This window comes from Pipistrellus kuhlii, unplaced genomic scaffold (assembly GCF_014108245.1).
Source record: "Pipistrellus kuhlii isolate mPipKuh1 unplaced genomic scaffold, mPipKuh1.p scaffold_m20_p_11, whole genome shotgun sequence".
Lineage (NCBI taxonomy): Eukaryota > Metazoa > Chordata > Mammalia > Chiroptera > Vespertilionidae > Pipistrellus > Pipistrellus kuhlii.
The window spans coordinates 20,553,753-20,572,824 of NW_023425416.1; the positions used below are offsets into that span (position 1 = coordinate 20,553,753).

A 19,072-nucleotide genomic window follows, 5' to 3' on the forward strand; every position below is an offset into this window, starting at 1 on the left:
GTTTGAATGAGGAATCCCATTTACAGCTCTAGTTTCACATTACTAATCATTATTTATTTTTACAAATCATTTTTGTTAACATTTTATTTTGTTTTTAAGTCAGCCTTTGGAGAGGGACAGGAGAAAAAAAAAATCTCCATTTTCCCATTATCCAAACATAATTTTGGAGAAGTGAGGGATTGCTTTCCTCATATACTCAGAGCCAGCCTCATTGGCTCCCACTGTCCTCCAGGCAGCCACAATTTCTCCAGAAGGGGCTACCTGTCCTTTCATGTTCTGCCCTGATGGACAGAGGAGCTTGCCTCTCAGAGATTTTTTTCTTGCTTAATCCTTCCACCAGAGAAGCATTGGGTCCTGATTTAAGAACAGAGAAGGTCCAGTTGAGGATGTAGATGGTTCTGCCACATCAGACTAATTGTGAGAGAGGGAGCCTGCCGGCCCCTGACAGCTCTCGGCAGATGCACCAAAGCAAATCCCAATCGCATTACGTTGCCTGAGCAGGATGTTCTGTCCTTTTTATTTTAATTGTTTAATATTTAACTGATTGCAAAAATTGTGAATGTGTTGTAAGCAGTTAAAGCACAGCAGATATATAAATGTGATACGTTTGCATATCCGATTATACAGTAGTCACCTCTTATCTGCAGTTAAGTAACTTTCATTACTGCACCCACCAGGACATAAAAGAAACCTCAGACAAAACTCTTCTGGGTCAGTAAATCTCTGCTTCTCACTGAATAGTGTAAGACATCCAGTATTTGTCGGTAGTGATTTTACACACAAACATCTATAATGATCAAGAATCCTATCTAATAAAAGAGTAATATGTAAATTGACCATCATCCCAACACTCAAGATGGCCGCTCCCATGTGGTCAAAGATGGTTGCCCCCATGTGGACACAAGATAGCTGCCACAAGATGGCCACCACAAGATGGCCAGCTGGGGAGGGCAATTGTGGGCAATCAGGCCAGCAGGGGAGGGCAGTTGGGAGGGACCAGGCCTGTAAGGGAGGGCAGTTGGGGGTGATCAAGTCAGCAGGGGAGGGAAGTTAGGGGTGACTGGGCTGGCAGAGGAGGGCAGTTGGGGGCCAGGGGGGAGAAGACCAGCCTGCAGAGGAGGGCAGTTGGGGAAGACCAGGCCTGAAGGGGAGGACAGTTCAGGGTGACCAGGCCTGCAGGGGAGGGCAGTTGGTGATGACCAGGCTGGCAGGGGAGGGCAGTTAGGGGCAATTAGGCTGGCAAGGGAGCAGTTAGGCATCAATCAGGCTGCCAGAGGAGTGGTTAGGGGGTGATGAGGTTGGCAGGCAGAAGCAGTTAGGGGCAATCAGGCAGGCAGGCAAGTGGTTGGGAGCCAGCAGTTCTGGATTGTGAGAGGAATGTCCGACTGCCCGTTTAGGCCCTATCCCACTAGGATTAGGTCTAAATGGGCAGTTGAACATCCCTCGAGGGGTCCCAGATTGGAGAGGGTACAGGCTGGGCTGAGGGACTCCCCCCCCCCCCCCATGCACGAATTTCATGCACCGGCCTCTAGTGGATAATAAGAGATCATAGCTTTTCAGTACTTACTAAGCCCAATTACTACTACTCCTACTTTTCCCATCTTACAGACAAAGAAAGTGAGTCTCAGAGAGATTTAAGTATCAAGCCCAAGGCTAATTAGTGGAAGCAAGAGGATTCTAAGGCAGGAGAGGTTAAGGGACTTGTTCATAGTGTCTCTCTTAGTGAGTGCGAGCCAGACCTGGGCTGAAAGCAGACCTTCTGATCCCCGCCTGCCTCCCTCTGCCTTTTTACACTCCATCTGCCTGTCTCTGAAATGCCATCAGCTAACTGTTTTATCTTGGGCAGAAGCTGACTGGTATGCATATCCTCCTCTCTGCAGTCTCATGGACCGAGGCTCTGGAAGGAAGAGGCTTTCAGCAGATGGGGAGGTATAATTGACGGAGAGAGGTTGGACAGGAAAAGCTAATGAAAAACGACTGAAGACAGGGCTCCAGTGCCCTGCAAAAAAATAAATAAATAAATAAAATACTGGTTGGGTTTTGTGATCTCTGGATTCCAATGGTTCCTTCAGACTTGCTTCTAACAGAATGCTGTGGTTTCCAGCTGAGCCAGGTATTGAGTGAAAGACCTGCAGACTCTGACCTGCTGGGATGACAGATGTAAATTGAAGCTGGCCTCTCCAGTGTACAGCTGCTGGCCCTGCGGGTGCTGGCACCAGGTGTTAATGAACGACTTTAATTCAGGCTTGGGCTTAGAATAACTCAGAAGGGGCTGTTCCTGGATAATTGAGCAGTTTTCAAATTTTAGTGCCTTATTTTGATTCTAGATTATTTTTAACAAAACCATGAGAAAGTATGTAAAACTCCCCAGATTTTCTCTTTTTCATGCACCTCTGCTTCTCGGTGTCCCTGGAAGACATCCAGGATGGGGAAGAAGCCCTAGACCTGAGGGATCTGACATGTGATTCTGAGCCTCTGCATCCTTGCGGGTGAAATGGGTGTACCTCTCCTACCCTTCAAGGTCCCGTCAGTATGAAGTGATGATGGTAGGGGGGAAATAACTGTCAACATCAGCTCCTCCCACTCCTGCATCTCACTCATTCTCAGCCAGTTCACCCTCCCCACACCACAGCTGATGTGGACAAGGTGACATTCAAAGAACAGAGGTCTCCTGGTGGGGTCCATGGGAGCAGGTAGCAGACCCCTGCTTCCCCCAGACATCCTCTCCCTGGACTTTTCCTGATGGCACGTGTGCCTTTCTTGCTCACTATCCCTCTGTGGCAGACAGTGGCTCTTTGCCAGCCTTCACACAGAACATCTCAAAGGGGCCCATGGGAGTTTACTGACATTACATCTTTAATCCAGGACTCCTCAGAGACTTTAATATTTCAGTGAGTATTGAGACTCTCTAAGGAGGGCTACAGTGTACAGCATTTTCTTGAATGAGGTCCCAGTGTGACCTGGGAACTCAGGGTGTCTTGAAGGATTAGTGTTTTTTGGGAAGCATTAGACTAAGGCAGGGGTCAGGAGTCAACCAGCCAAATCCCATCTGCTGCCTCTTTCCGTAAATAAAGATTTATTGGAAGACCGCCACATTCATTCATTTACAAATTGTCTATGGAGGCTTTCACAATGCAAGGATAAAGTGGATAGCTGGGACAGAGACCATAGGCCTTGCAAAGCCTACAGTATTTACTCCCTGGCCCTTTACAGGAGAAATTTGCTGGCCCTTGACCTAGTTAGTGCCTGGTACATGGTGGATGCTCACTTAACCTTTAGATGGGAGAAGGGACTAGTCCTAAGGGTACCAGGTGGGGCCCAGGCAACCTTAGTGAGGCTTTGTATTATTTGAGCTGGTGCTTCTGTGGGGGCTTCTGTGTGGCCTGGGAGGAGGATTTCTACGGTGATGGGAGCAATTGGAGCCTTAGCTCTGGACCGTCAGGCCAACGAAGGCCCCTAATTGTGTCCCCTGAGGGATAGTTTAAGAAACATTCAAACCTGTAAAGAATTTTTGTGAGTTTATTTGAGCCAGACTGTCAACAATTGCCAGGAAGCAGAATCTCAATCAGTATTGAGATAATGCTCCAGAGAATGACAGTTTTTCACCTATTTTTATAAATTACCATCAAAGGAGGAGATGTAAGTGGGTTACTTGAAAACCATTGGTGATAGATTAGGGAGGTGGCAGAAAACAAAGCAGGGGAAACCTCTGGAATTGGGTAAAAAGTAAAATGATAGGCACTGTGCTTCTTTTACATGGGTAAGTACAGGATAGTTAACAGTCAGCAATTAACACCATGACAATACCAATGAGGGAATTTGTGGTCTCTGCCCTGGCGCCCTGATGCATTGGTTGTGCCCTGAGGAGTCTAGAAAAAAGGGAAGTTACAAATTACCCTGATATTCCATAGATGAAAAAGACAATAGGCTCGATTAAGATTAAAGTTGATCTTTGTCAGGGAGGATACCAGCCTAGGATATGACTACCCACTATAGACTGATTTTTAATTTTAAAAATTTTAATTCCAGACCATCTTGTGGTTACTGTAGGTCTCTGAGTTTGTAAGGCTGCCACGCAGGCCTTCCCTGAGGTAGTCAGGTTAGCATGTGGCCCCTTTTTGTCTACACACGTTTCTGTTTCATCTTCCCGGAAATGAGACAGTGGGCCCAAGCTCGGCCTCTGAAGCTGAACAGAGGTGACTTAAGGTTCTGCCTCTGCCTTCCTGGGAATATTACTTCCCTAAGCCAGACTTTTCCCGTCTGTGAAATGGAATAATAGCACACTCACATGAGGAGTCAGCCTGAAGGAAATGTCAGCTGTCACTGTCCATGCTGCTGTTCTCTCTATACTCCTGGGTGGCAAACTCCCTGAAGACAGAACAAGGCTGCTTCCCTCATTGCTGTAACTCTAGTCCTTAGGATATTCAGCATGGAGTTCACACCCTGCAACTATCTGTTGAGGAATGCATGATGCAGAAGCTTCCATTTCTTCCCTCCAGGGTCCAGCTGGGTTTCGGGCCTCCGCTGTGGGTTTTGCTGGAGCTGGCCCCTTATGGGTGAACTGGGGCCTGCACTTCTTTCTTCCCAGGGAAGTGAGTAGAACCCCAAAGGCGGAGGGATTCTGGAGGGGCAGGGAAGGCACATTTGTTTTGGTGATGGGCCTTTTTTTGTTTGTTTGTTGCTTCGGGAGACCAGAAAGGACAACCGAGCAAGGCTATTTATAGCCCAGCTCCTCGGTGCCAACTTTTGGGGCGGTCTCTGCGTCCCTGGCAGCACTTCCCTCTGTGGCAGGTTTAAGAAAGGTGATGTGTTTGCCGGCTCCGTGCAGGACATGAAGATGAGGCCTCCCCGGGCTGTGCTGGGAGCCGTTCCCACAGGGCCTCTCCCAGGCTCTCTGCGGTGGCCTTGGGAGGAAGGACTGCTCCATCTCTGCTTCCTCCCGTCAGACCACCCCTGGCTCTGGAAGCTGGCGTGTCTGGAAGGGAACTCCAGGTGTGAGGCTGTCTCCTTCCCCCCACACTCAGCTTCTCTGTGTGTGGGAGAGAGATAGAGAGGGAAGTGAGGGTAATACCAAGGAATAAGAGACGTCTAGGGGGCCAGCTTCTGGGAGGCAGCTGGTGTGTGGGCATCAGAAGAACCTGGGTTCAAGCCCCAATTTGGGCAGGTTGCTTCACCTACCTGGGCTTCAGTTCCCCACCTGTAAAATGAGGACAGTAATGCTTTCACATTGAGAACTGAATGCTGTGAGAGGTGAAGGCTCTCGGGTGGCACCGGCCACTGTCCCCTCCACTGCCTGCTCCTTGTTCCTTCCTCTGAGGGTCTCTTAATGTAGATAGAGTTTGCTTTGAAACTCGCCTCTTTGTTTCCCCAGCTCTTTTCCCTACAGTTTCTTTAGAAATAACATCTGCACCTGCGAATTATTTCCCTGCCTCCTCTCTGGGACGTCTACCCCCTTCTCTCCTCTCTTATCCAGAACTCCCTCCTGCAATTGAAACTTCTGCCCCTCCTCTTGGCTCTTTCCTATTAACTCTCTCAGTCTCACCAACCTGGAAACAAAACAGGTGTCAGTAAGACAGCTCTTGTGCCGAAACCGGTTTGGCTCAGTGGTAGAGCATCGGTCTGCGAACTGAAAGGTCCCGGGTTCGATTCCGGTCGAGGGCATGTACATTGGTTGCGGGCACATCCCTGGTAGGGGGTGTGCAAGAGGCAGCTGGTTGGTGTTTCTCTCTCATCGGCGTTTCTAGCTCTCTATCTCCCTTCCTCTCTGTAAAAAATCAATAAAAATATATTCTCTCTCCCTTCCTCTCTGTAAAAAATCAATAAAAATATATATTTTTAAAAAAGGCAGCTCTTGTGCACTGTGGCCCCTTGAAATACCAACTTCTCTGACCTATCAGAGCCTAACTTCTCAAAAGAGCCACCTTACCAGGTCCTCACCTCCCATCTCCTTCTTATCCTGCCATCTGAGGTCCAGCCCACCAGATGAGAAGCTCTCCTTGCCTCACCCTCCTGGCCTGGTCTCACTCTCCCTCTCACCAGGTTGCTCTGAAGCATTTGGCAAATGGACCGTTTCCCCTGCTGGAATGCCCTTCCCCTCCCTCTGTGTTAGGGTATGCCACCTTCTCTGGTTGCTCCCTGCCCTTCTGCTGACCCTTCTCTACCTCCCTCAAGGGTTCCTCCCTGCCACTCTCCGCTCTCTAGATGTCAAGGTTCCAGGGCTCTGCTATAGACTTTTACCCTCCCCTCCCCTTCTCAACACTCCCCAGACAGCCTCAGACTTTCCCAGATAGATACCCCGATCTCCTCCCTGCATCTCTTTTCTGAGCTTTGCATCCAGAGACCCAGCTGCCATGGGGCATTTCAGCTCTCTGGGTGTCCCACAAGCATCTCAAAATCCTCTTGTCTAAAAGATTGATTCTTCACCTTCTCCTCTACCTCACTGGTCAGTTCACTCCTGCTCAACTAATGACCTGCCATCCACTGAAAGACAAACCTGGGTGTCAGCCTAGATCTCCCTCTTCCCTGCTACCTTCCCCCTGTACCTCTGCTGCTCAAACTCACCAGTTCTCCTCCAGGGCCATCCCCCTACCTTAGTCCAAACCCTCCCTATTTATTGTCCAAATTCAGGCCAAGTTCTCTGCACTAGACACCCTGTTCCATTTCACCCTTACCTTCATTCTTCCCACTGCAGCCAAAGAGTTTTCAGAAACATGAATCTGATGAGGTCTCACCCCTGATTCTTCCATGCTTCCATCCCCCTCAGGAAGGCTCATTGTCCAACCCTTGCTCGCCACTCCAGCCATGTCCTCCACTCCCATCATTGACGCTGCCTTCTGTTGCACTGACCCTGCATGCTGTGTCCTGCCCTGGCTTCACCGAGCCTTTTGCTGTAGGTGGCCTTTCTGCCCTCAAATGTCCTCTTTCTTCTTTGCCAACACTCCATTGCAAACCAGCCTTGGCTAACTATTCTTCAGGCAGGAGCCATCTTCAGGCAGACCTAACACCACCTTGACATCCTGATTTTGGCCAGATCCCTGGTGAGGGTCCCCTGTTTTTCTCTGTCATAACTCTCCACGTCTTGCTCTGTTTACTCATCTGCCTTCCTTGTTAGACCACTAGTTCTTTAGGGACTCCAGGGCATAGCACAGTAGCTGGCATATGGAAGACACTTTAATAAGTATTCCTTGTATAGATTAATAAATGGGTAAAGGACACATACTGTATACTACTATTACCAAACACACAAAGACACATTAGGTAGCCTTGGGGCATGCAGTAAGGTAGCTATAATTTATAAAGAAGTGAGGAAGGCGGTGGCTTAGTGTTATAGGACAGTGGTCGGCAAACTCATTAGTTAACAGAGCCAAATATCAACAGTACAACGATTGAAATTTCTTTTGAAAGACACATTTTTTAAACTTAAACTATATAGGTAGGTATTAGGTCTAGTAATAATTAATGTCGTTTTCTAATACTTTTTAAAATCGAATTTATTTAAACAATACAACAAAATTTAATCAACAATATAGTTGCCGTTGTTTTCTACTACTTGTGCCCAATGCTCAGGAAGCATTTTAATCCCTCTGTTGTAAAATTCTTGTGATTTTGATGCAAAAAAATTTGGTCAATGCATTTTTGAGGCATTCTTCATTATTAAATTTTTTTCCAAGAAGAAAGTTTTGCAAAGAACGAAACAAATGGTAATCGGAAGGGGCAATATCAAGAGAATATGCAGGTTGAGGGAGAACTTCCCATTCCAACTGGCGCAGTTTTTCAGCACTGATTCTTGCAGTATGCGGTCGTGCTTTATCGTGGTGAAGAATTACGCCCTTTCGATTAATCAGCGCGGGTTCTTTTTCTCTTAAAGCTTGGGCTAACCTTTCCAATTGGGCACTATACACTGCACTTGTAATGGTTTGGGTAGATGGTAAAAGTTCATAATGAAGAATTCCTTTAAAATTCCACCAAACACACAACATCACTTTTTTCGCATGCAAGTCAGGTTTTGGCGTGGGCTGCGGAGCCTCATTTTTGTCCAACCATTGAGGCCGCCTTTTCAAATTAACATACAGCACCCATTCTTCATCTCCGGTAACAATTTGCTCTAAAAACAGCAAACGGTTTTGAAGAGAGAGGAGCGAACTGCAAATTGTGACTCTTTGATTACGGTTGTTGTCGGTCAACTCACGAGGAACCCATTTTCCAAACTTTTGGACTTTGCCAAGTGCACGCAATTGATTGGAAATTGTTTTTTGTGAACAATTTAAAGTTGTCGCAAGCTCTTGTTGGGTAATTTGAGGATTTTGCACCAAAAGAGCTTGAAGAGCTTCTTGATCAAAATTGGACACACGGCCTCGACCACTCTTGTCATCTAACGAAAAATTTCCCTCGCGAAATTTCTCAAACCAACGCTGGCATTTTCTGGCGCTAACTGCATCTTGACCAAGAGCACTACAGATGTTTTTTGCAGCCTCGCTTGCTTTTCTTCCTAATTGGAACTCGTAAAGCATTCAGTGCCGAATATGCTCTTCATCCGCCATCTTCTTAGCCCTAGTTTTGCAACAAAAACCAAACCAAACACAAACTTTTTCAAGCAAAACTTGTTAATTGCACTTCACACGTTCTGTAGATACCACGTGTTTGAAGGTTATGTCAATACAAGTTAACGCCAAGCAAGATTTTAAACGAATGTTGAAAAACGACATTAATTATTACTGACCCGATACATTGTTATTAACTTAATTAGGGTGCTCCTTCAATTGCACTGCACGTGCGCGCCCACACGTGGTATTTTGTGGAAGAGCCACACTCAAGGAGCCAAAGAGCTGCATGTGGCTCACGAGCCGCAGTTTGCTGGCCACTGTTATAGAAGAATCTATGGGGTAACACTGTAGTTTAAAGTGTAGCCTCTGGAGTCAGGATCCCTGGGTTCAGTTTATAGCTCTTACACTTGCTTGTGGTATGACTTGGAGCAAGTTATTAATCTCTCTGTACCTCAGTTTTTCCATCTTTGAAATGGTGAAAATAGTTGTACCTACCTCAAGGATTGTTGAGAGGGTTATAAAAATTCATGCTTGAAAACCTGGAAAAGGGGGAGATATCATCGCTCCCATTTTACAGAGGAAGCTGAAACTCAGAGAGGTGATGTCCCCTACACAAAGTCACACAGCTGGGAAGGAGCAGAGCTGGAATTTGAGCCCATCTCTGTATGTGCCAGTGGCTGGAGAAGCGTGGACATTGTACTGAGATTCCAGTCTCTGGGTGAAAATCTCCAGAAATATTTTACTCCTATGGCCTGAAAAAGGTGCTTCTTGAAGAATCTGTGTGCCTGGCTCAGAGTAGGTGCACGATATTACTTGTTCGAGTAAACGGATCCCTCCAGAGGGCCCCATCTAGTTCAACATTTCCCTCTCCCTGGCCAGTATGGGGAGGTCTGGTCCTGGGTCCTTTTTTTTTGCCAGGGTGTTGGCAGCAAACTCTTCCTTATTCAGACCTTTCTTCTGTCCCAGTGCTTCGTGGGGGCGGGTCATTAAGAAAGCTCTTTCCCAGGAAGAGCTGTGCCTTCTCCAAGTCCCCGGAGCTGAGTGCCCAGCCCCCATGCTCTCAAAGGCTGCCCTTGTGGGTTTCAAAACAACCCCACAGCCCTGCGGGCTGAGAACCTGGCCCCCGAGCCCGCTTTCTTTAGAAACCCAAGGTCCATGGCTGGTTAGAGTCAGCGCTGGTAACTCCTAAAGAAAATAGTTTGAGGATGTTTTCAAATAGTGTCTGGTGAAACAAGAGAGCAATTCATCCCGCATAGCTTTTAGTAATCTGCTTCCCATTCTGGGAATGAGATTGTTCAATTAAGCGAGAGGACGCCAAAGCAGGCTGCAGGACTCGGAGTTCACAGCATCCAAAATGTGGAAGAGAGGGGACCTGCGCCAGCCCACTCCTGGCTGGTCTGCTCCTTCTTGCTCCCTCTCTCTCTGTCGTTTCCAGCTTTCAGTTTTCTGGTTCAGAAAACAACTACCTCAACAAGAAGGCATGAGTGTGCATGCATCTCTGCTAGCTGAGGACCTTGTGTACATGCTTTTTTTTTCTTTTTTTCTTTTTTTCTTTTTTTTAATGAGAAATTCAGAGGCTGGAGTGGAGTGGGACGGAGCACACCCAGGTCCTTTCCTTGGGCAGTGACACACTTTCTGTCCCGCTCTGGGTTTTCCCTTCTCATTCACCAGCTGGTGAGCTATCGGGGCATATTGGGGGGCAGTTTGTAAGATGGTGGGTATATGTTGTCTACAAGGCTCTTAATCTGGAGACAAGGGGGTCAGTGAGCCCCCCGAAGTTCCTGAAGAATGTTGGGAGTGGGGGCTGCTACATCAGGGCATTTTTGGGGCAAAAGAAGCTTCTCACAGGATCCCTAACTACCTCCCCAAAGCCCTCCTTTCCAAAAAACAAACAAATAAATAAATAAATAAAGATTGAAAATTATTCAGGTGGAGTTGGTAGGTCCTTCTTTCCTTGCCAGTAATCCTTGGGGAAATGTGGCAAAATGCGGTTTCCCAGGGACCATTCCACAAATATTCGGACTTCAGTGGATCTGGGATGGAGTGTAGGAATTTTTGTCTTTTGGCAAGTACCCCGCAAGAATTATGCTCTGGGGCTCGCTGCTCTCCTAAAATAATACTCTGTACGCTTTCGTTTAATAAGGCTTGTAGTTTTAAAATGAATTAAAGCCAGAGACTGCTAAGACATAAGATGCAAATAAAGTAATGTCTGCTAAAACTATGTGGCCGTCGCCGTTCTTTCTCAAGTAACTTGGACTTCTTTTGTGTCTAACTTTTCATAGTCAAGGGCAAGAGCCATGCCATGTATACCATTTTACCCTCAATACCTTATTATTCATATAATGCCTGGCACAAGTAGTTGCTCAATAAATTCGTATTTATGTGGATGTTCCCACTTCTGGCTATAGGTTGAGAGCTGGCTTTCTTTTGAGTCAAGTCCATGGCTGTACACAGCCTGATTTTATTTGGGGGACTGCCTGATTTCTCCTGTGGGGGTTGGGGCTGGAAGGAGCCTGCAGACCAGTGCTAATTGGTGTCATTGAGTAATTAATGCAGAATCAGGCCCGGAGCGGATTCCCAGGGAGACAGACACTGAGGAAGGCTTTCATGCTTAGTGGGATGGGAGCTGCTTTCTCAAAGGACAAGCCCAGAGCACAGAGGCGACTGGCGTGGTCGGGTGGGGGTGGTTTGGCAGCCGGGATGGGGTTCGTGGAGCAAGTTTGGAGGGGGTTTGTGTTGGTGCCATGGTTCAGCACAATATGGAGCGTGGCAAGTTTGACTTTAAGGAAACACAAACCCCAGGCGTGGGCTCTGGGAGCCAGACCTGTGTCAACTCTGAAGAATTGATGGGTTCTGAGGGACTGTGTGGCTGGAGGCATTGGCTCAGTGCACTCAGGGGTCCTTTCTCTCCTGTAGCCTGGGCCCTTTAGGATACCCCTTCCCCTTGGCATGTTACTCAAGGCTCTTGATGATGCTTCTGTTTACCTTTCCTGCTTTCCCCTCTGATTGCTGTGCTTCAGCAATCCCCAAGTATCCCAGATTCATTTTTTGGCCTTTGTGCATGCTATTCCCTCAACCTAAAACAATCTTTACCCTTAAATTCCATCTTTTACAGTGGCCTCAAATATCATTTCTTCCAGGAAGCTTTTCCTGGCCCCCTCTAACAGTCAGGATAGGTTGATTTATGCTGCAGTAACAAACATCCCAAAGATCTCAGTAACTTAAAGCACCGGAGTTCATTTATCACTCAAGAGCTTGGGTTTCTAGAGGCTCCATCTTGACACTTGCTTCTGTCGTGATCAACAGCAGAGGAAAGGGGACATGGTGAACTACACCACCTGGCTCTGAAAGCTTCTGTCTGAAGTGACACAGATGTCATTGGCCAAAGTGAGTTCAGCAGGCGAGGGTGTGTGATCTCCCCTGAGGGAGGGACCTGAGAGTTTATGGACACTCCTGTGGTCTCCCAGGACCCTGAGGTGTGCTAGGGGAGTCTTGGTCTAACCCAGTGGTTGGCAAACCGCAGCTCACAAGCCACATGTGGCTCTTTGGCCCCTTGGGTGTGGCTCTTCCACAAAATACCATGGGCTTTTGTTTCAACACTACAGTGTGATTGAAACTTTGCGGCCCATACTCAGAAGTCAGTTTTCTGCTCTCAAAAGAAATTTCAATCGTTGTACTGTTGATATTTGGCTCTGTTGACTAATGAGTTGGCCGACCACTGGTCTAACCAAAGGCCTTGCACTTCCCCATCATATCCTTACTATGTTGCAATGTGAACCATCTGCTAATGGGGCCCTCTTTCCCCCTATAGAGTGACTCTATGAAGGCAGGGGACTGGGTCTTGATCCTCTCTGAGGCCCCCATCTCCAGCTCTGGGTTTGGCTCAGAGGATGCTGGGTGAATGGTGGATGATGGGGGAAGGAATGAGTGGGCTATCCCTGCCCCTTTGTGGTACTAGCTTTGCTCAAGGTTTGGTTGGGGCGGGCCTTCTCCAGCCCCTGTGACCCATGGCCTTTTCTTCTGCAGGCGCCGGGTCCTGGCCATCTCAGATGGGATTGAGCATATTGGGAATCTCCGCTGGGAGCTGGCCTTGTGTCTCCTGGCAGCCTGGACCATCTGCTACTTCTGTATCTGGAAGGGGACCAAGTCCACAGGAAAGGTAAGAGGCGCATCTTCAAGCAGCTAGTGCAGACAGCTCACAGGTTACCCAGAGAGTGCCAGAGATTTCATGTTGCAAAGACTAGTTCTTAAGTTGGGAGATAGGAGGAACCCTGGAAAGGGAGTCCACTCAGGAGGAGCCTAGAGCTAGAATCCCAGTCCACCACTTATTTGTCTCACAGCTCAGGGCTATTCATTTCTACCTTATGAACCTCATTTGACTAATCTGTGAAATAAAAAAGCCTTATCCTATCTTCTTACTGAGTTGAGAGTCAGTAAAGGGGCACATGGAAAAGGGGCATTAAAGTGCTTTGAAAACCAGGAAGTGCTAAACTATTACCAGGTTGTTTTTTGTAATTTATTTTATTTTTTAATATATTTTATTGATATTTTACAGAGAGGAAATGAGAGGGAGAGAGAGTTAGAAACATCGATGAGAGAGAAACATCAAGCAGCTGCCTCCAGCACGCCTTTTACTGGGGATGTGCCTGCAACCAAGGTAGATGCCCTTGACTGGAATCGGTCCTGGGACCTTTCAGTCTGCAGGCTGATGCTCAACCCACTGAGCCAAACCGGTTTTGGCAGTTTTTTTGTAATTTAGACATGTGCTCCTGATGTGTGCTAGTGCAGGTAATACCTGCTGCCTCCACCAACCCACCCAAGATCTCACCTACCTGGGGTCTGTGGAGGGAAGGGCAGACACTTCCATTTTGTTACTTTGCTGTGCCATTTACACCATATGGCCCCCAGGGTTGCAGCTCCTCAATAAAGAGAAATGGGAGAAGACAGTGGCTCTTAACTGGCCCGGGTGTGGCTCCTGCAGTCATGGCTGCTGGCTATAACCTGATGGCAGGAGGCTGGGAAATGTAGGGGAACACACGGACGTCTGGTGAGCATATCTGTCTATGCTGCAAGGATCGATGGAGATTATGAACGTGTAGCTCATAGTGAAGTCCAGGGCACTTTTTGTTTTTTAAAGAGAAATAATTTCTAACATTTAGAAACTGGGAAAATTCATGTGGGGGGGGGGGTGGAGAAAGAGGATTCTGGCATCCCATGGAATGTTGAAAGATTTGGCAATACTGAACTTGCATGCCTACATGGCAGAACGTGGCTAAGCTATAATAGCAGCAGCCACCTCCTAAGGATACATGGTTGGCTATAGTTCCTACCATTCCCTATTGCCCCTGATCCTGTGACTGAGCATCAATGCCATTATTTTCCTCCTTTGTGCCACTCATTTTTTCTTGTAGAAAAGAGGAAAATGAAGTTTTCTTATACCTAAGTCACCCTGACCAACCACATCACTCCTTGCCTGCCTGCTTCTGGGTAGACAGTTGCTCATAAACTTGATTATAAGCTGTCTGGGGTCAGGAGCTGGAAACAAAACAAGAAGTTGTCAACTCTTCCCCCTTTTACAAAAGATGTTCCCCTCATTCCCCCAATGGTAGGTGGGATCAAGAGGAAAGTGCTAGAATGTTGGAGATGAGTGGACCTACAAGAGGGAAGTTAGGAGGACACAGAAGAGATATGAACAAGCCCTGTGCTGTAATCCAGGAAGCTGAGGCCTAAGGAGTACAGGATTTTTCTGGTTTTTCAAATATAAAAAGCATTGCTTTCTTGATCTACTTCTTTAGATTACGTACACATCACTCCTGTCCCTCTCTTTGCTGCCTCTTCTGGCTAAAGAGGAGGCAAATGACTGGAGGGCTTCAGAGCCAGGGTCTGGATACAGGATTCACATCTCAGGTCTGTTGCTCACTGGCTGTGACCTAGGGCACATCACTTCCTGATCCTCAGTATCCTCTTCTGCAAAACAGGGATTAATAATTGAGCTTGCCTTATGGGGTGGTTATCAGAAGGAAATGCAAGAATGCATGCCCAGAGCTTAGCAGGGTGAGTTTTTAAAAAATCTTGTTACAAAAATAAAATTTATTCAAGAAATAGTTTCTGAATATCTACTCTGTACCTAGCATTATTCAGTGGGTATTTAAAGATGAATAAAATACAGCCTCTGCCTCCTCAGCTAACAGGGAAAGTGCACTGTGAACCATAGGAGAAAGGAGGATATGTAATGGCTGGTATTATTACTGCTTCTTCTATGATTACACATCCTCAGGAGTCGATGCCGAGGCCGGGGGGGGGGGGGGGGGGGCGCATTGTGCCTGGTTACAGGGAGGGCTTGGACAAGGTTTTGTATATGCATGTGAGTGTGTTGTTCATGTGCACATGTAGACTTGAACTTCCCAGGACAGGGCTGTGCAAAATTTGGATCCACTTAGATCTTAGGAGAAAGCTCAGTTCCACCGTGGGGCCACATTGGCTGGGCCATTGAGCCTGTGTGTTAGAGAATTTTTATTTTTATTTTTTATTTTTGTCTGAGAATTCTGATACAGGAAAAGTTTCAAGTAAGGACTGGCAGGCCACATTCTTGGGGATTTCAGAAGCGGCATATGGGAAGGGAGGGAACATTCCTTCATGGCCTTCTGCTCACTCCACACTCTGTCGGGGCTTTTCATCTACATTAGCACATGAATCACATGAACTGGGGAGATATTGCCTCCGTTTTGTTGGTAGGTGGAGATCCAAAGGCTGAGAGGTTGAGTAGCCTGGCCAGAGTTGCATGGCAAGTTTGTGTCTCAGCACTGACCCACCTTGCCTGTCCGTGGACTCAATTAAAATTTAGGACATGTGGTGTTTGAGTGATGTCCTTTCACATGTCCTCTCTGAGTCTATTTTTTCTCATCTTTAGTAGAAATGGTAATGATAGCAGTAATAATAATATTTCTGAGTAGTAATAGGTCCTAGTTATCGAGTACTTAACATGCCCATTGCATTCAAACCTGGAAACAAGCCCAGAAGATAGTAGGGGCTAGCATTATCTCCATTTTACAGATGAGAACCTAAAGCCTGGAGGGTTTAAGTAATTTGCTCAAGGACCCTTAGGAAGGAAGCGGGAGGCCAGGATTAACCCAGGCTTTGGTGATCACATAGCCTATGCTGTGGATGAGTGTACCCTCAGGCCTGCCATCTGGGGACAAAGACAATTTTCTTTTGGGCTGGTTCTGAAGAGACAATTAATGCAATAGTTTACTACATAGTAGGTACTCCATGGATGTTTGTTGCAGCTGGATCTAAATATGCCTTTAAGGGAAATACCAACGTCAGATGAGCTATTTTCCTAAAGATTGTGTTTCAAGGGCTTTTCCCATGCTCCATGCCCAGGACTAGTGTGAGCACCCAGGATGAGCTGGGGTTTGCTGTGAGATTCCTCTGAGTCTGTGTGTTCCACACCTACCCTATTGGATGGATGAGGAAACAGGCTCGGAGAGGGGAAGGGGCTTGTCTGAGGCCACACAGAGAGTGAGTGTCAAGTGTTGTGTCAGAGAGGCGAGCTGGTGGCCCAGCTTTCCAGCTGTTTATAAATAACAAGGTTCTTTGGGTCAAATATGACATTTTTTGAGAGACTAGGGATCCCTGGGTAGGAACAGGGGCTCTGCAAGAGAGGGTTTGATGCTTTCGTTACTGATTGTTTTCACCTCACCTTGGACCTGAGCCCAATATCCAAAGGTTTTGGGGGGGTTCTGTACAAAACATCTAAAAATAAACATCAAATCATCTGAGTCTTCCCGAGTGGGCAGAGGTCACCCTGCTTCTCACCTGCTGGACCCTGGCCAGAGCTGCTTTCATGAAACTGTTCAAGGAAGGAGAACCCTATCTCTTCACTAAGTTCCAGCCACTTCCTATATCCAGACCTCAGCAAAAATTTCTGAAATTTTAAATTCGAGAAATAGTTCCAAGCTCCCTCTTTCTCCAAGATAATAACTTCAATTCAATTCAGTGAGCATGACCCCGGCTCCTGGGGGCATATGTTTTAGGCTCAGCCTTTGAGCAGTTAGTTGTCTAAGTGGTGATTTGGGTTCAGGTCACAAATAAGTAGATCACTGCTGAGGCTGTGACAAGGCCACAGGTGAAGGCCTGGTAGTGCTCTCCAGGGCCCAGAGGACGCACTGGCACTGGCATTAGCACCTCCTCCAGGGACACCCTCTGCAGGTGTCCTTTAGCTTCATCCTCTCCTGTGCTCTCCGCAAGTACTTTACAATCTTCTGATGTCACAGAGGTTGGCATTCAGGATCCCCTGAGTCAGAGCGAGCAACTGCTACCTAAGAAAAATCTGCCTCCGGGTTGGCAAGATGCTAACGAGGGGCCAGCTTCAGTATGTAGTGAGATGCCCCTTGGCTGCTGCTTAATAAACCTTTGTGGAATAAATTCCACCTGTGTCTGGGGCTCCCTGCAAGTGCTGGGGTACACTGGAGAGGACAGTTGAGGGTTCTAAAATACTTGCTTTCTTTAGGAGGAAACTTTCAGGTGGTTTGTAACTTGTCATCTTCTGGATGACAGTTTCATTCTTAATTGGAAAACAAATAATTGAAATCAAGTGATGAAAGAGAATATGAAGACATCCTTGTGATTTTCCTGTGTCCTTGGGCTGTTTGTGTTTAAAGACATTTGAGGGCATATTTAGGGTTACAACAAAACTGAACAGAAGGTATACCATTAGATACTTTTCATATGGCCCCTGGCCCCACACATGCTTAGCCTCCCGAATTATCAATATCTCTCACCAGAGTGGTACATTCGTTAGAACTGATAGACCCATACTGACACATCATAAGCACCCAGAGTCCATAGTTTACATTAGGATTCACTCTTAGTGTGGTACATTCTGTGGGTTTAGACAAAGGTACAAGGACATGTATCTACCATTATAGTCCCATACAGAGCAGTTTCACTGCCCTAAAACCTGCTGTGTTCTGCCTGTTCTTCTCTCCCTACCCCTGTCCCCTTGCAACTATTCATCTTTTTTACTGCCCTGTAGTTTTGCCTTTTCTAGAACATCATGTAGTTAGAATCATATGGTATGTAACCTTTTCAGATTAGTTTCCTTTACTTAGTAATATGCATTTAAGGTTCCTCCATGAATTTTCATGGCTTGATAGTTTTTGCTTTTGTTTTTATCACTGAATACTATTCCATTGTCTGGGTGTACCACAGTTTATCCACTAGAGACCCCGTGCATGAAATTCATGCACAGAGGCATAGGGTAGGGGTCAGGGAGGGGTTCCCTCAGCCTGGCCTGCGTCCTTTCGCACTCTGGGAGCCCTCAGAGGATGTCTGATTGAAGGCTTAGCACTGCCATGCAGTGCTTAGCCCGCCACAGCCACTATGCTCACCAGCTGTGAGCCTGATTTCTGACTACCAGGTGGCAGCTCCTGCATTGAGCATTTAACCCCTGATGGTCAGTGCATGTCATAGAGACCTTTTGTTCCACTGTTCAGTTGATTTTCATAGTAGCCTTTTATTATATAGGATAGGATTTACCTTGATGGACATCTTGGTTACTTCCAAGTTTTGACAGTCATGAGTAAATCTATTTGTAAACATTTGTGTTTTTACATTTAAGTCTACGATCTATTTTGAGTTAATTTTATGAAAGATGAAGGTCTGTGTTTAGATTAATTTTTTTGTATGTGGATAGTCATTTGCTGAAAAGACTGTCTCTCTCTGTCCTTGTTTTTTTATTTTTTTTATTCATCAGAATCATCTTGCCCATCTCTGCCCCCAGCTTCTCTCTGAGCTCATAAGCCTGAAACCAATAATTTCTTCCTTTATATTTCATCCAATTATTGACCAATCATCCTAATAAAAAAAATGGATTGTCCTCTCCATTTTTGTTGTTCAACTATCCACTCACACAGCCATGTGTTTAACAAATACCGAGTCCAGTACCTCTGGAGTGAAAATTGCTCTTACAATTCCCCATTTGTACAAATACATTCCTGATATGCAGAAAGATACAAATGAAATGCTTTGTATCCTAACAATCATTACAAGTAAATTTAAGGTGTCCTTCTATTTATTCTGTTTTAGCATATAAAAGCATGTAAAGCAATGTTACAATTTTGTGAAATCCCTAGAATCTGCTATGCATATCTGTTGAAGACTAAAAAACTGATCATTGCTATGTCCTCTTGTAACTTTGCTAGGCCTTCATCTAATCCATGGATAAGCAAACTGTGGCCCAAAGGGCCAAATCCAGCCTATGGTCTAGTTTTATAAATAAAGTTTTATTGGAACAGAGCCACAACCATTCCTTTACATGTTGCCTATGACTACTTTTTTTGCTACTACAGCAGCAGACTTGAATAGTTGGGACAGAGATGTGAGACCCACCAAACCTAAAATATGCACTGTCTTATCTTTCATTAGTCTATTACTAATTCCTGTAGGCTGTTTGCCATTTAACAAGAAACTGACATATAAACTGTTGTGTCCGTCCCTCCCCGCGCCCCCCTCCCAAAAAAAAGCAT

The 19,072-nt window shown here is 46.3% G+C and overlaps 1 protein-coding gene across 1 annotated transcript in view; it reads left to right on the plus strand.

Annotated features, from left to right (window-relative positions):
- The window catches only part of SLC6A11 (solute carrier family 6 member 11), a 102,820-nt gene that overhangs the window by 15,003 nt on the left and 68,745 nt on the right, over nucleotides 1-19,072 (plus strand). The window contains exon 5 of the mRNA XM_036431097.2: nucleotides 12,570-12,702. Within this exon, the coding sequence (XP_036286990.1) occupies nucleotides 12,570-12,702 (133 nt within the window). The remainder of the gene's footprint in view (nucleotides 1-12,569; nucleotides 12,703-19,072) is intronic.